This window comes from Anarrhichthys ocellatus, unplaced genomic scaffold (genome assembly GCF_004355925.1).
Source record: "Anarrhichthys ocellatus isolate YVR2014 unplaced genomic scaffold, GSC_Weel_1.0 scaffold66, whole genome shotgun sequence".
NCBI lineage: Eukaryota > Metazoa > Chordata > Actinopteri > Perciformes > Anarhichadidae > Anarrhichthys > Anarrhichthys ocellatus.
In genome coordinates, this window is record NW_022280096.1 from 66,484 (window position 1) to 83,379 (window position 16,896).

General features: G+C 43.1%; 2 protein-coding genes across 10 annotated transcripts in view; one reads left to right on the forward strand and one right to left on the reverse strand.

The window, feature by feature from the left end:
* Positions 1 to 4,859: 4,859 nt before the first annotated feature.
* lft1 (lefty1) lies at positions 4,860 to 6,736 on the reverse strand. The gene is made up of 4 exons (XM_031872755.1): positions 6,472 to 6,736; positions 5,996 to 6,242; positions 5,562 to 5,801; positions 4,860 to 5,184 (listed from the first exon to the last, which is right to left on the reverse strand). Exons 1-4 carry the CDS (start codon positions 6,734 to 6,736, stop codon positions 4,860 to 4,862), a joined length of 1,077 nt encoding a protein of 358 aa, XP_031728615.1.
* A 5,562-nt stretch (positions 6,737 to 12,298) lies between these two features.
* The window catches only part of cdc42bpab (CDC42 binding protein kinase alpha (DMPK-like) b), a 67,524-nt gene continuing 62,926 nt past the window's right edge, over positions 12,299 to 16,896 (forward strand). For 5 of the 9 annotated variants that reach the window (XM_031872753.1, XM_031872749.1, XM_031872752.1 and 2 more), the window contains exon 1: positions 12,300 to 13,631. In XM_031872753.1, coding sequence (XP_031728613.1) covers positions 13,454 to 13,631 — 178 coding nt within the window. In that variant the 5' untranslated portion in view covers positions 12,300 to 13,453. Of the gene's footprint in view, positions 13,632 to 16,896 lie in introns of all 9 variants that reach the window. The other 4 variants (XM_031872745.1, XM_031872748.1, XM_031872747.1 and 1 more) reach the window with 2 other exon arrangements.

Consider the following 16,896-nt stretch of genomic DNA (forward strand, 5'->3'; position numbering starts at 1 on the left):
CCCCCCCCCCCCCCCCCCCCCCCCTTACACCCCATTAGGAAAGTATTCCTTCTAGCTATCCTGGAAATGTCCTTCAGGTATTCTAGTGTACATCACTTTGAGAAAGTATTTTCACCAAGCCATTTAAGGACTAAAGTAAGCCATTTTATTATTTACATGCTTTAAAACTAGGACACTTGGGCACTTTCCATTTTAACATCATAACCATCGGTCCAAATAATCTCAAACCAGAACCACAATAGACTTGTTTTTTTTTTTTTTGTTTTTTTTTGTTTTTTTGTAATGTATATTTTCACCACTATTTAATTTTTGAACAAATTTCTGCCAATACTAGTTCGGCACGAACGTGGTAGAAAGCGGGGCAGGGTTACTCATTTTCACCAGCAAACCTAAAGGGCTACACAGTGTCGCAACCCTTCCACCTATTAACGCCACCAGCTGATCACGAGGACCTGTTCCTGACCAAGCAGAGGAACTCTTTATCAACTTGGAGGCGTTCTGTTGCGCTGAAGCTCCCCCAGAGTTCCTAGTTGGTGACTGTGTGGCCCCGGCAATAATGGCAGCTCCTCGTCCAGCAGCCCATAATGTGTCCCGGCACGTTCTCCTGGCAGAGGACACCCTGCTTGTGTTCCAACACTAGAACAGCAGAGCTGGACAGACCGTCACCGTAGATTACAAGTGGTGTGTTTCTTTTGTTTGTTTTTTACCTGGCTGTGTTGACATTTAATAAACATGTAAATACGACACCACTATTTCAACCCGTGCACGAATGTTCATTAATTAATTGGCTTGGAGTAATAACTGTATTGTGATTAGGAAAGTGTTAGTTTGCCCCAGTACTGCTGTGTGAATTGTCAACTATATTTAAATGTGTGGAGAGTTTGTGCCCTCCCGTTTTTATTGTTCTGGATACATACATCAAGTAGAATGCAAGCTTTTGAGTTTACAGTATAACCTAACACAACAGACTATATTTTTATTGCTTTATGTTGCAGGTTGTATATCAGGTCTTTTATCAAACCAACAATGCAAAAAGCTTTGAGACTTTTAGAGATTTGTCTTTTCTATCTTACGGTTTTTATATTTGTGTTTTAAAAACTGGGACTGTATTTTCCTTTTTAATTTGTCTCAACTCTATTAAAGTAAAATAAGCTGGTACACACTGACTTTGTGGTTTGTTACAGTGGAAAAGTATTCACCGCATTGGGAATATCCAGATTTGATCATCTTTCAACATTAAATTGGTGGAGATTTAATGTGGCTTAAACCGATCCACTCCAAGAGATTAACGTTGTTTTTAAAGAAGACATAATCCTCACTTTCAGGTTCATCCATGTATTTAAGGTTTCTACTGGATTCTATGTTCTGGATTCTGGATTCTGGTTTCTATGTTCACATGCTTTCATGTTCAAAAAACATTTTTATTTTTCTCATGCGGTCTGTCTGAATATATCTGTAGTCAGCCTTATTCTGAAACGCTTCGTTTTAGTGCCTGTCTCTTTAAGAGCTCTCTCTCTCGGAAGAAAGCCCAGTCTGCTCTGATTGGTCAGCGGTACCAGCGCTCATAGCGTCACTGCAGCAGAGTTTAGCGTCACTTCAGGTGACTGTCATTCTGACATCACAACCTTACTGAAGCTTACTTTCACAGTATTTATATAGCAACTAAATTGGCTTTACAATAGAAAAAAACAAGTACATCTCATTTTCTACAATATGGGAACTTTAAGCCATTACTGTGTAGCTTTGCCTTTATGCTTTGGCTCACTGTCTTCCTAGAAAACAAAACTTTCAAATCGCTTTAAACAGATTTTATAAACATTGTGAACATGAGTTCATGGTCTCAATCTCTAGTTTCAAGTCTTCTTCAATACAGCATGATGTTCATTTAGTAAATTATGGTCCATTTAGAGTCAAACAGACCATAAAGCAGGGAATGCTTTAGGGCGGGGCTACGCGGTGATTTACAGCTCGGTTGTCTACGCTGTCTGGTCTGGGAGTTAACAACTTTAACCCTTTCACAGTTTGTTTTCAGTTCAAAAAACAAGATGGCGATGGACAAAAACAAAGATGGCGGCGGGCAACATGCTCAAGGCTTCAAAAATGACAGTCCACAGACCAATGAGTGATTTCAGGGGGAATATGTCCACTTCTTAAATACAGTCTATGGCTCAGAGTGAAATATCTGTTGGATGGATTGACAAGAAATTTGTTACAGATGTTCTAGAGGATAAACTTTGGTGATCCTCTGACTTTTCCTCAAGCTGGTATGGGTTGATTTAAAATATCTTGACAATCGGACATCAGAGGATGAATTGTTAGAACTTTGACGCGGGGACCTTTGATCTACCTTCATCACCAGATCAAAATCGACATGTTTTATGATCAAATACCTGCAAAACTAATCGCACGGCCATCAGCCTCAGTTGTACTTGAGTGATGTTAGCATGCTAACACACTGAACTGAGATGATGAACATCCACATGCTTTGTTATTGTGAGTACATTAGCATGCTGATGTTAGCATCTAGCTCAAAGTTGTGCGTGAGTGGAGCCTCACAGATCTGCAGCCATGGCTGGAGAGTGTTTTTCTCTTTGCCACTCTCCGTAAAGCTGCGACCGCTGAAGCACATCAGCAAACTGTTGGCCTGCTCGAGGCGTCAAACTGTGTTGTAAAAATTCTGTCACAATCTATTATTACTCGGAGTCTGTGATTCTAATCAAATAGACCTTTTGATGAATTCAGTGAACGTCACTAGCTGTCCATTCAGTGTGAGTCATGATGAAAGATTTGGTGTTCACACACAGTTTTAGTTTTGAATTTTGGAAATGATTACATCTGTCTTGCAACATAATTTGAGTTTTCGACTGACACACAGGCGGTGGCAGCGCTCTTGATGCTGAACGTGTGTGTTTTTTGAATCATTAATATACAGATCAAGCTCATAGATTGTGTATCTGGAAGGGTATGTAGAGAAAAGATGAGTGGAGAAACAGCACCAACCGTACGGTCACTTTTCATGTCAACACACACGAAGCAGATCAATGTTTTTTTCCCATTATTGCCTCGGACAGACGACTTCTCATCGCTGCCACATGGGAGACTGAACCTACCAGACTCTGTGAACGTGGGATTTCCCGATCCATCAGATTTTTCCACCATTGTTAAAAAAGTTCCGTCAATGATGAAAAATATTCAATTAACTCTGCTCCAGTGTTGGTTCATTGACCTGGAAATGTTGTTGCACGCATGTGCTAATTTGTACTTTTAATAATCTTTACGCTGATTTGGTTGGAGTGTTTCTTTGTCTTCATATTTTAAAGGTGCAGTGTGTGGGATGTGGCGCTATCTGGTGGTGAGGTTGCAGGGTGCATCCAACTGGAACCAAAATAACCTGTTTGTTTTGTGCGTTCTGGATGGTGGTGTATTCTAATCTAAGGTGACAAAAGCACAACAAATCTTGTTTTCAGGTGATTATACACAAAAGAAAACACATACACTGCGTGCACAATTATTAGGCAAGTTGTATTTTTGAGGATTCATTTTATTATTGAACAACTACAGAGCTCTCGGTCAATCCAAAATGTTATTAAACCTCAAACCTGAATATTTAAGAAAGTAAAAGTGAGGTTTTGGCTTTCTTAGGAGAATATCTATGTGTGCACAATTATTATGCAACGAAATGAAAAACAAAAATGTTCCCATCTCACTTGTTTATTTTCATCTGTTAAAGTGAGAATAATAAACAGCATGGGACTTTCTAATACTTGCTAATATTTATAATACAGATAGTTACTGGTGTGTATATACTACATATCCTGGTGTATTTGTACTATGGATACTGGTCTATTTATAATACAAATAGTGGTGTGTATATACTACATATTGGTGTATATGTACTACAGATACTGGTGTTTTATACCACAGATATTGGTGTATATGTACTACAGATACTTTTGTGAGAGGTGAATACTTTAATAAGAGTACCAGTATGTGTGATATTCATTCTTTACATCACATCATGTCTCTTGTAGCTTCCAGGTGCATGCTGGGAATCCACTTCCCTCCCAGACAGACAGCTGCTTGTCTTTGGCAGGGCAGCATGTTTACCTCCATCAGCAGCATATTAGTGAATGACAAGACCCCCCATTCAGACAGCAAACAGTGCATTAGCTACTGGCCCTGATTTGGCCAGTCTAAGTCCGATGTAAACACTCAAAGAGCCCTCTCTCCGGCTTAATGCCAAGTGACTACACGTTTCTCCGTATGTGGCCATGTAGCTCCTTCCCACCGCAAACAAAGCATTATGAGTCGGTTTGTCAACAGCGGTGTGCCCGCGGCTTGACAAATGCTACAAGTCATTAGGCAAATGATTTGCTCTTCTCTACAGTTTCCTATAAGTGTAAATGAAGAGGTGGCGGAGGAGGCCCGCATGTGAATGTGATCATGAATGCGAATGGGGGCCCAGACAGCCGAATGCTCGACAGCAGGGAAGAGGAGGGACCAGAGAGTGAAACTAAATATTTTATTTTCCAAACATAAACTCATCCATATTATGTACAGCTTGAAAAAAATATAACACATCAGACAGAATTTGAATGATTGCTGCAGATTCAATGCAAAAAAGATATAACAAATTTACAAAATATATAAAAGTGCTGATGGAAGGAGATGGAGTTTATGGCAGCAGGACTGCCATGTTGTGTGAAAATCTCCAGATAAATGTCCATTTAAATATAAAGTACTAGACGTGTTGTTTAACAGCATTAAACATATCAACATCCCAATGAAAAGACACTATAATATCACTGTAGTACTTACAGTCTGAGATTACAAAAGTACTATAGTAGCTGTCTATGACTTCATACTATGGAGACATTGTCCATAGTGCACGCGCACCTCTCTACAATCATGTTGGGGAACTCGGCCACTTCTATCTCGGTGTAGTCCCCCTTCTTCACCAGGTACATGATGGGTAATGGGGCGCTCTCCGACACCGTGCACCGCCTCTCCCCAAAGCTGTAGTTGCGCTTGGGCTGCTTGCAGCCTCCGGTGCATCTGAAGGCCTGGTACCCCGCCGGCTCGATGATCCAGTACTGGGTCCAGGTGAGTGCGCGGAAGTCAATGAAGTACTGTTCCCTGCAGCAGGTGTCTTTGTTTCGGTTGATGTCGCAGTCGCCGCGAGAACTGAGGAGGAAAGGATGAAGAACAGTTAGATGGCCGCTGTTAGAAAGTCTCATGCTGTTTTTATTTTTTTCTCTGGGGGCCCGGAGTCTCTTTGCTACGCCCCTGCTTGCCACAATTATCCGACTATGTTATTTAATGTTTTTTAGTGGGTGAATCTACACAATTAGACCTTATTAGAACTCCATTATAACTTAAGCACAAAGAGTCAGAAGTATAAAACACTACAATTTGGGAGAACGCTTGAATTAATTCCATGTGCTCTTTCTCCAAACCATGAGAAAGTTAACTTGCAATGCAAATATGACAAAAAAATGGAGGGTGTGGGCCAATTACCACGCTGATAAAATATCCTGTATATCAAACGCTCGCGCCCTTACCCGTATTCTTCGAGGTTCAGTGTGTAGAGGATGAGCTCGGGCCTTCCCAAGGTGTTGTCCGTCTGCTCCTGGGTGGTAAAGCGAACACTCTTGGCCACCTCTGCCGCGTAGCTGCCGGGTCTCTCGCCCTCGATCCACACCTCCATGTGCATAGGTGTCTTCTGCTGGGTCTTGGACCAATAGTGCACCGCCTGTGTCACATCAAAGCTCTTCCAGCCGGTCTCGTGAATGGGGATCAACCTGTGAACACGAGAGATAAGGGCGATTAATTAAAAGGAGTTAGAAGAATAAAAAACAACGGATATTTCCTGGAGATGAATACAATTGAATTATTATTACTAAGATAAGCCACTTAGACTGAGATGATGTCCCCCAGTAATTGCTCGACAATTAAGATATTTACATAAATCCGCCGTGAGGAAACGATCCCTTACCGTGAATCTACCAGTGATGTCCGGTTGGATCCGTTGGGCAGCACATCCACCCAGTAGATGCTGACCCGAGCGTTGTTGACGGCCCGGTGGTTCTTCCTCTCCACCGCGAAGCGTTTGTGGTAGGAAGCCCGCTGGTAGAGTTTCAGCTCCGCCATGGTCACCTCGCTGTTATCTGGAATCCTCGCCTCCATGTCGAACACTATGCGTTGCCGAGTGGTGTCGGAATACACATACTCCCCGGAAATATCTAAAACACAGAGCAATGTCAGCGTTATGGGCGATTCTCTCTTCCGAGCAGCTTAAAATGTCCGTTTGGTAAAGGCATTTTTGTGCGTAAAATAGTCTTTGCGCACCTTGTGTCATAATTACGCACGTAAATAACTGTTTACTTTAACTGGTATCTGTGTCAAAGTTATTTCCATTTGAATTGCTACAAATTACATGTTATGCATTTTAAAAATGGAAACGGGCCATACCTGCATTACCGGGGATTCCTCTGAGGATGCCCGCCAGACTGGGCAGAGATCTGCGTCTCCTGCTCTGGTGCATCTTCAGCATGGACGTGTACTTGTTTCTGATATGCGCTGGAACAACCAGATTCTCCAGATCCCTCTTATGGATCTTTGGAACTTCATCCAACCCGAGTTTCTGCAGCAGCGCGTCCTTCATATCCTGGTGCGTAAAAGCCTCGGCGAGACCGAGGAGAGCGGTGCAGAGGACACAAGCGCGGAGGAAATCCATGAGTCAAAACTTCAGTGTGATAAACAGCAGCACAGTAGCACGAGTCACCCAGAGATAGAAAGTGTCCCCCTGACACTCCTTCGGCCCCTTATATTGTTGCGGCCCTCCCAGTCGTTCGCACTTTGTCAATGGGGGCAGGGACCCTTATCAGAACAAAGGTGCGACAATACAGCCCCATCCTAAACAGGATATCTAAGTGGCCATACTTCAAACAGCAACAATTAGACTCGAGTGCCATCCGTATTGTGGGTGTAACTTCACCATAGTTCCACTAAAAGCTATGCCTGTGTTGCATTTGATGTCAGAATGAGGATCTAAAAATTGGCTCTTTATGGTGTAAATAAATGGTCATTAAGATTCATCTGGATTGTGGGAAATCAGACAATCAAATCACCATTTATTTGTACACTTTATGTATTTACATACTTGCTCAACTGTATTTTTGAAAGCCAAATGCACCACAAAATTCAAATCATGATTGTTCATAATGCTCTTTCTGGGAATTCACTGCCCCAAAAGAGAAAAGGAGAACACTATTTGGCAGGATTTATTGTTATTGTGATGATACAATGATCAACAAAATATAACTGACTACAAACATGATTATTAATGTCAACAACCCATCTGTCGGATTACCCAAATTCACTTCTGTGTCCATTCAATTTAGTATAATCTGAATAGTGTTGGTAATTTAGTCATAGCTGGTTATTTCTCCAAATGTTTGTCTGAAGTGTGTTCTGTGCTGCTACACATGCATCCCAGACAGACATCTCCTGACCCTGTGAACCTGAAGTGCCCTCTGTCTTCAGTAGCACCCTTGTCTACACACACACCTCACACTCTGATGTGTACATTCCACTGGACGATGTCAGTCTGGCAACAGTCTGTCACACAGCGGCCTTATCTCTGTCTGGGTGGCCGGAGAGCAATTTTTGTCCGGCAAAAAAGTGGACTGAAGATCGGGCAAAATAGCAGCAAGCGATTCCAGTCGGATCATTTTTTGGCACATGTGTATAACAAGGGGGTCGAGGAGGAAGTGGTGCAGAGCTCTAAAAAGGGAGGAGGGGGGACCAGCGGATTAGATGTTTATTCCGAGCCCTGTCACCCATTCTTGGCCCTCTCGGGCAGATTAAAATTATTAGCCAAACAGACAGTTAATCCAGGGGGGCCGGCGGTGGATGTGGATTGGGGCAGGCTCTTCACAGGTTGGTGATTATCTGATTCCATTGCGAGGATTTGCCTTTGCCTTTTTTGTCACACAAACATTAGAAGAGGGGTGCTCTCGCTGGCTGCCCAGAAGGCCCGGCCTGTGGTTGTGTATTGGGTCGTGTTTGCTTAGAGATGTCAGACAGACTGAAGGGGCACACAGGAAGAGCAAATGACAGATGACTGCCAGACCTCCGCTCGCTCCAGCTATACTGCCTGCAGCTTACAAGCGAGACAAATTATGATCTGCTGTAGGCCTGGTACCGCACAACGCAACCCCCATGTGTGCTACAATCACAGGATGCAGCAATGCTTCACAGTATGAAACAAATATCCAAAAGTGTGTGTGCAAAGAGTTCAGACTAATGACTTCATTGCAGAGTTATGGTCTTGGTGCTGTTGCATTTGTGTTTTAATTAACCAAGCACACCAAAAGTTTTTCTCTTTTTGTGTGACTGAAAGGACAAATGAAATTTGCAACAGCTATTTGCAATCGTGCATGTTGTATAATCCTTGGTCTCATCCATGATGGAAGCTTTTCACTGAAAGAGTTAGCCTAAGAGGCTAATCTTAACCTGTTTCCCCTGGCCTACAACAAGAAGGAAAAACTACATACTGCATGTAAAATTATGTTTAATTATATTTTAAAAACAGTAAATAATGCCAGAGATGCACACTGTTAAGTTATGTTTTTACAGGCAGGATCTGGGTTTTTCCAAATACTGACGAATGAAAAATGGCAACGTTTCCTCTCATTGTTAATTTTTTTAAATGATCTAATTTGGTTATAAAGAAGTAGACCCCTGAATATGAACATCATCACAACACAGAGTCCAAGCCCTCAGCTGAGGTCCAAACTGCTCCACCGGATCACCTGAAGTCAGAATCATCGGTGCAGACATGTAAATTCAGAGCACACTCATTGTCCAGTCCAGCCAAGGGCCAAGTCGAAGTTCCTGTTATAGGAGCCCTGCGTTATCCTCTCTCCCTCACATTACAACCCCTAATTCGGGAAATTAAGATGCCCTGTGTGTGATATTTCTCAGTCTTTCTTCCTTCCCATGCCAATCAAAGACAAGTTGCCCAGTTCAAAGCTCCATCTGATGCTCCCAGGTGCCATTTCTTTTCAATCAAAGGCCAACAAGCTTCCCACAATCAACAACTCAGGTGTTAATTAACATCCAGGCATTTGCATTCAAAAGCGGTCCAATTTATAGGTCATTCCCTTCCATTTGTGAAACATGGCATCCCCTTTGCTCGGCAGGGCTGCTGTTTGCAGAGGGCCCAGATTAAACTCTACTTGAGACAAATATTACCGGGAGCCCCCGAGAGCTGGCTTCAGTTTGGTTGTTTGTACATTAGACATCAGCATCTCGTGCGGCGTCTCCCTGGCAACAAGGCGGTGCTGCGCCAAAGAGTCAATATTGAACTTGTGTTGGTGGTCAGCGCAAATTCCTCATTATTCACGTGGCTGCTTTGTCACCGACTTCCTGATCTGCTATTGCCTCCTTTATCTCAATATCAAATATTTGGGGACATGAACCTGCGCTCTAGTTTGCACCTTAATGGCTCGCACAGACCCCCTCTTATTTCCCCCGCAGCTGCAGACGTCATAAAGACGCACTCTAGACGCAGTCTGGATCCATCCATCGAGCCGGCAGCCAATAATCATCGAGCAGTCTGTCAGAGGCGAAAGCGCTAGACCTGTGCAGGGACAATACAAGTATTGCTCAATGGCCTCCACAGCTAGACAGAGTACAGGGCAGTCTAATTGCATTTCACACAGCTGATGGCGGACAATCAGCGCAGAGACGGAGGGTTTAGCGCAGACGTAGCCAAATAGAATCAGACGTGATTAGATAGGACTAACAATTAATATTTAGGATTAACTTTTAATTAATCGACATAGGCGAGACTTTTAGTGTGCAGGATACTGATAATGAACCGGATCCAACCAATAAAATAAGTTTAAAAAAATGACACATCTAGATATTTAGGTTCTGGTGGATGATATGTCTGTATAAGTTCTGCATAAATCCACAAAATAAACGAAAATATAGTCTGTTAATAGTATAAATTGATCAATATCTACACGCAAAAGGAAAAAACGACCCTAAAGCGCACACAATAAAACATGTATAGTAAATACCAGAGTAAATCCCCCCCCCTCATTTAACAGCTGCATGGAGGCTGTTTGAACAGCAGAGGGCGCTCTAGTGACGCTATACGCAGCTTTAAAGGGAACATCCACCCTAAACACTCTGTTTGCGTTGTGTAATTTGGGACAGTGAAGGAACGATTTAAAAAAGGTTCTTCTCAAACCGGAAACTACACTCAATACGTCACCCGTTCACATAATTTCTCTACTGCACTTTTATATTCCGTTATGAATTATGCACCTGAACTCCACTATAACTGCATGTACTGTAATGATCCATGTTATTGTCTACTTTTTAAATATTCCATTTTGATTGTTTTTATCTCCTTTTTTTATTGTTATTCATTCATTTCTTCACCTTATTTATAATACATTTTAAAGACATAATACATAAATAACATCTATATGTATAATATGACTGGAGATGTTGCAAATTGTTTTATTATTATTATTATCTGGCTCCCTGCTTTCAGTCAGAATAGGCTATTATCTCAGTAAAGTCCCCATCGATGCTGTTTAAAGTGTGCAGTGTTGTCTCCAAACCATTAATTCATTATATTTCAAATTCATTTTAAATGTATCGTTGTTGTAGTTGTAGGTTACTCAAAAGGAAACTTAAAGATAAATGTAATAATGATGAAAAATCAAATTTCTTCATTCTGCCTGGCACTACAGAGGCCTGCAGCAAGAATCCATTTAAACCGTTTCTGAAATTCAGAAGTGTTTAATGTTATGTTGGCATGTTTGCTGGTGTGTGACACTATGCTTCTATGCCAGTCTCTCTACCCCCCCACACACTCACACACACACACTCGTTCAGCTGCAGGCTGTTAACCATTAATAGATGTACTTTGAGCAGCGATAAGCACCTCACCTCAAAAGGATGATAGTTCAGAGCAACACACTGTGGCTGATAGCGTTGGGTGAAATATCAGTTTACTCAGTAATTTATTAATTATTTATAAGATGACATTTCTGCTACCGGTACTGTTAGCATGGGGGCCTCTCCAACAGGTTCATTAAAACAAACAAAAAAGTGCAAACGGGTAACCACTGTGCAGCTAGTTTGATCAATTGATAACTGTCTGTGGGATATACAGACTTTATTGATCTGTGTGATTTATTCTCATTTATGGATCTGTGCATATGAAAAGTGTGACAGCCTGCAGGAACACAGGGTCATCAGAAAACACAACTCAAAGCTACACAAGCTTGTTTATGTAAAGAGAGTTTTTAAGCTTCTCTCACAGTGAGAACAGTTCAAGGGGCAGAGGATCAGCTGGACTAACTAGACACACCTTGAGAGATGGGAGGGGCAGTCAGAAGTATGAGAGATGCAATAATAATTTCCTCATTTTCAAATGAAATGAAATTGGGAACACAAGCCACCGTCACGGCCTGTGGAGACCACACATAATTATCAAAGTTACCATTTCTGATGCCATGTTGGCCTGAAAAGTGCACGTAGATGCAAAGCTATACTGATATATAAACACACACACGCACGCACGCACGCGCGCACACACACACACACAAAGTGTGACTACTGTCTGAAGGTTGTTTGAATGTGTCCCACTGCAACAGCCATCAGGTCTCAGCACAGGTTGCATTAATGATGCAGACTACACCATTGCAGAGGTTTAATTAAAGGGACAGCACTCACTGTTGTCCCAGTTCTGCAGAAAATGTGTCCTCTCCGCACCACGTCACCAGCAGACTGACAGACAGCCCGCAGTTTCCATTCACAACATTGACAGCCCCCACCCCCGATCACCCCTCCCGCACAGCAGATGCTGTGACGGGCGCCATGATGATCTGGGATTTTGCCTGCAGCAGCAACCAGAGATGCTATAATGGTGGGAAGATATGCTGCCAGCTCTAAAGGAAAAGGAGGCGTTCAAGGAATGGCGCGTCAAAGATGGCCGCTTGAAGATTCAGCGCTTTACGCATGCGTGAAAGTTGAAAATGTACGGTATATAAAACACGGCGGTCTCGAAACGTATGGCGTTGCAGCTTAGACATTATATATTGAGTAAGGAAGAGGTTAAGTATTTTGAGAAGGTTCTTAAGTTTTGTTTTCAATGTGTACATGTAGTGTCGCGAGCTAAGCGTCCATTTGTAACTCATTCATATTTTATAACCGAGCTCTACTTCCCACAATCCAGTGCGACGTAGCGGACAGAGCTGTCTACTCGGCTGTCTTTCCCCGTCGAAAGTCTCTGGCAGCAGGCTGCTGGTAGCTTGACTGTGCAAAGACGACAAGAAGCGAAGCGACCGACCGGCGGGGGAGGCAGGCAAAGCAAAGGAAAGGAAAGGAGAGGAGAGGAGAGGAGAGGAGAGGACGGGGGTAATTTAGGCTGAGTCCCGTATTCGGAATAAGCAAGACTAGACTACAGTTTTGCTCTTGACGTGAAACGAGCTCCTCTATAACCTTCAAAAAAGGGACCTGGATTTTTGACGGCTAACTTATTGTTGGGCTGTCGGAACTCTTGAGCTAATCGCTGTGTTTGAACTGTGAAGGAACTAAAGAGACATTTGGTTTTCTGGACGAAGAATGGGATTTAAAGAACATATCTGCCAGCACTGAGTTGTGAAAACAAGGGAATATTTTCCAGTTGGATGGGAAATAACCAATACTGTCGAAAGGGGACACATTCAGTGAAACGGCGTTAACACTGTGCGTATTGTTTGTCAACTCACGGGGAAAAGGGGCAACGATGGCATTTAGGAACGGGGAAAAGTAACGTTAACGTTAGCTCGCTGGCTAGCTACAGGGCTAACCTAGCAGCCTGCTAACTAAGCCTGTGTCGCCCTTCCATTCCTGGAGCAGAGGAGGGGCGCTGGGGCTTTGTAGCATTGCAGATCTGCCCTGCATTTTTTGGGGGGTTACTGCAAGAATGGAGAATCCCAAATATCTGCCACAACAACTCAGGGGGATCTGTTGAACCGCCTCGACTCCATTTATTCTCCATTTCTCACACAGAAGACCAGAAAACTGCCAGCCTACGTTGGGATTTCATCGAAATCAGCCGGCCCGGGGCAGCCAGGGTCTGTGATTGTAATAAACTACTTCTTTTCCTAAATGCCCTGTGGGGATAGGTATTACTAAATGGGGAAGTGCTACGCGTCTTAGTTACTGGGTCTTCTCGAGGGAGATCATGAATTGGGCGATTTTGACGCGGATTTATCCCCCGGCTCGTCCTCAACTTAAAGTTTTATAATTGTCGAGACATTCAAGGTGACATAACTTCTCTACAGGCCCTGTGTGCTAACTAACAGGCCGAGGAGGTGCTCGCTCATTTCCCCTCTATCATAATCATCATCACTTCAAAAACCAGCAAGCCGGAATAATCATGTCGGGAGAGGTGCGTTTGAAGAAGCTGGAGAAGCTGATCCTGGACGGGCCAGCCCAGTCTAACGGCCAGTGTCTGAGTGTGGAGACGCTGCTGGACATCCTGGTCTGCCTCTACGATGAGTGCAACAACTCCCCAATCAGAAGAGAGAAGAATATCCTGGAGTTTTTGGAATGGGGTGAGCAAGTCTATTTCGTCTTGTTTGGCCGGTGTTCAGCCTCCCTGTCTTTATTAGTTTTGTTGTTCTGGTCAGATGATAGGCTGCTCGTGTTGGTGGTGCAGTGGCCCTCCCTTCCCCATCACATTCCTTTTATAGTAGTAGTGAGGCTCAGCTGGCCTGCTCTCTCCTCCCTCAAACTAAAAACAAGGCCACTTTATTCTTGTGTTTTTGCAAATGAAACACACATGACAGCATGTTTAAGTGGCAAGAAACACACATTAATCAGTGTCATGTCACCCAAAACAAAAAGGTGGTACAAGGCAGACGACTGCAAAGAAGTAACCAAACACACAGAAGGATATTTACTGTAGTGAGGAGGATGTTAAACAGGCCCAGTCAGAGTTTTGATACCAATCCAGGAAAGATCTCATAAAGATGTCCTTATCCTCCAGGCTACCATTTATTCTTATGGAAACGCACGCTTACGTCAGGAAGAAGCCTCTCTGTCAGTGCACCTAACCCTCTTTGGTTCACTTTCTGTTTTCGCAGCCACTTCGCATGCCATATTGGTTTCCTTTTTTATGGGAGTGTGTATGTGAAGGTTTGTTGATAACTAACCTAGCTGTCTGTCAGACATACTTTGTCATAATCAGGTAAAGATCTGTGTTTTGTTTCCAGCGCAGCAGCATAGAGATCACATACCCAGAATGTTTTGAATAGTTTTTTAAAACTTTTCCCACTCCCCTGGTTAAAGCAGAGTCGGAGAAAACGACACGCAGGAGGACCACACACACACACACACACGCGCGCACGCACGCACGCACGCACGCACGCACGCACGCACGCACGCACGCGCAAGCAAGCAAGCAAGCAAGCAAGCAACTCAATCATTTGTGCAAAAGGATGATGGATGTGTGTGTGGGACATTGGGGGTTTGGTTTGTGCATGAAGCAGGAATGTGAACAACTCACCTTTTTTTTTTTTTTTTTTTTTTTTTTTTTAATTTATATATATATATATTTTTTTTTAATCTGGCGCAGAGGCCCAGCTAGCTGCCGGAGCACGCCTGGCTGGCCTGCATGTCTCTTAAAGCCCTGAAAGTCGTGCTGCAGCGGTCTGAGGCCGTGCAGGAGCAAATCATCGCCCCTTGAAACGAGACACATTTATGATTCAGCCGGCAACACAAGTATCTGGAAAGAAGGGCCGTTTGGCACATTTGCTGGCATCTTGTATTGTTTATTTATCTATTTCTGAAACGACAATGTTAAACAGGCAGCAGTTTGGCCCACTGTAGAGAGGCAGACAAACAGGATGGCAGTTAATCAGTCAAATGGTGGTTAAGTTTGGCTGCGGCTGCTTAGTTGGTTTACCCCACCAGCCACCATCTGGACAACCTATTCTGTGCTAAAGATGGAGCTGCGTTGGCTAGTAAACACTGGAAGTGGCTGGAATTTTGTGATTTAAATTTTTTTTTTTTTTGTTGTTGTTGTTGTTGTTGTGTATCTGAAGAGGTACTTTCCTGCCTGCCTAAAAGCCATTTTATCAAACTGTGTTTAGTCATTACACATCATGTGTTGCTTCCTTTAGAGCATCCTGCCCCCCCCCACCGACCTGCTGCATCGAGCTGGCCTTGCAGCAGTGCCGGCGTGCCCTGGCCTTTAAGGAAAGGTGCTGTGGGCTTTGGGGGTGCCAAGTGGTGACTTCACCCTGACATTTCCCCGTGTCGACACTAGACACTCGGCCAGACTCGGCACACAGCGTGCAGATGTGCCCGAGCTGTCGCAGTCCTGTCGAGGTCCCATGTCGTTGCTTGTTATGGTGTTTCGGTCCAGAGGGATTTGAATGAGACTCCTCCCGCTTCCTCAGTTAATATCAATTAATTTAATTGAGTTGCAGAGTTTGTTCCCAAGAGGGCAATGAAGCTGAAAGTACTCAACAAAAATGATTTGATTGTCCTAATCAGGTGGCGCTGATGGAAAGGCCTTGTTGTCTTCTTCCAAAAGAGTCCTATACTTCTATTGAGGAGTTCTCACTACAAACACGAGAGACAAGGCGACAAACAGTTCAATAAATGGTCTTTGCTATGTTGTGCTCTTAGTTTTACTTTATAAAACTGTACCCACTCCTGACATTAGCAGTCACAGCCATCAAAACAGGAAATGCAGCGGACCTCCACTACTCACAACTGAGGGAAACCCTGCCCAAACAGATGGACCATGATGCTTCACTCGCCTCCCTTTACCATGACTGCACATATTGCTCTCTGTTACAAAATTAAAGATGGCTATCAGACACGTGTTTTGGCTCCTGGTGGAGGTACCCAGCGAGACATAGCGAGATCCTCTGATGTCTCCGCTGTGGTGTCGGTGATCTAGTGTTTTAGAAGTGTCACCATTAGTGTTGGCTGTCTTTGACTTTCAACTGTTTGTCCAAATCAAATGTAGAGGGTGTCATCAAGATGGACGAACTCAAAGAGGATGATGTGTTCTAAGTTAACTAAACAGACATTTAGGTACATTTGCTAATGCACTTTCTTGTCGAGAGTTAGATGAGAACATAGATGGCACGTTCATATCTGCTGTTGCTTTATGTGATGCATCCACTTATCAACATGTAATCAACAGCAAAGAGCTAAACAAATCCATTTTGAAACATTCGTTGCATTTGTGATATTTAGATCTTGCTGTTGCAGTCAGAGCCTGAACCAGATGACGCTGCCTGTGTGTAGCTATCTGTTAACTGATAACACTTCAAATTAAAATTCTGTATTAAGTATTGGATAAAACAGGAACTCCGTTCAGTTACTTTAATGAAGCTTTTATTCTTTTGTCACATTTTTATTATTGAGCTGACGTATAACTGCATAGTATCTTAATCACTGAAAATATATGATTACTAACCATATCTCCAGCTGCAACCACTTTAAAGATAGTGCTGAGCCCTGATTATCTAATTATTATATCAGTAGGACAAAATTATCTTACAATGATATCAGTTATTGCAATATATCCTCCAACAAAAGTAGTTATTGTGACAGGTCCCGGTGAAATGACTTTGTTTTTTGCATTGAGATAAATCACGTCCTCTGTGGTGAAGCCATCAACGGAAATATGCTCTTGATTTGTCTCTGTCAAAAAAACACATGCAACGCTTTTTCTAGTGTTTTGTAGATTATCAGCTAAATGTTAGCTGAAGAAGTGATATAATGCCCCCCCCCCCCCCACTCAGCACTATCTTCAAAGTGGTTGCAGCTGGAGATATGGTTAGTAATCATATATTTTCA

Coding starts and splice junctions, on each gene's coding strand:
- lft1 (XM_031872755.1), bottom strand. CDS start 6,736: ATGGATTTCCTCCGCGCTTGTGTCCTCTGCACCGCTCTCCTCGGTCTC. Junction 5,802..5,995: donor ACATCACTGGTAGATTCACG/GTAAGGGATCGT, acceptor TCGTGTTCACAG/GTTGATCCCCATTCACGAGA. Junction 5,185..5,561: donor CTGAACCTCGAAGAATACGG/GTAAGGGCGCGA, acceptor TTTCCTCCTCAG/TTCTCGCGGCGACTGCGACA.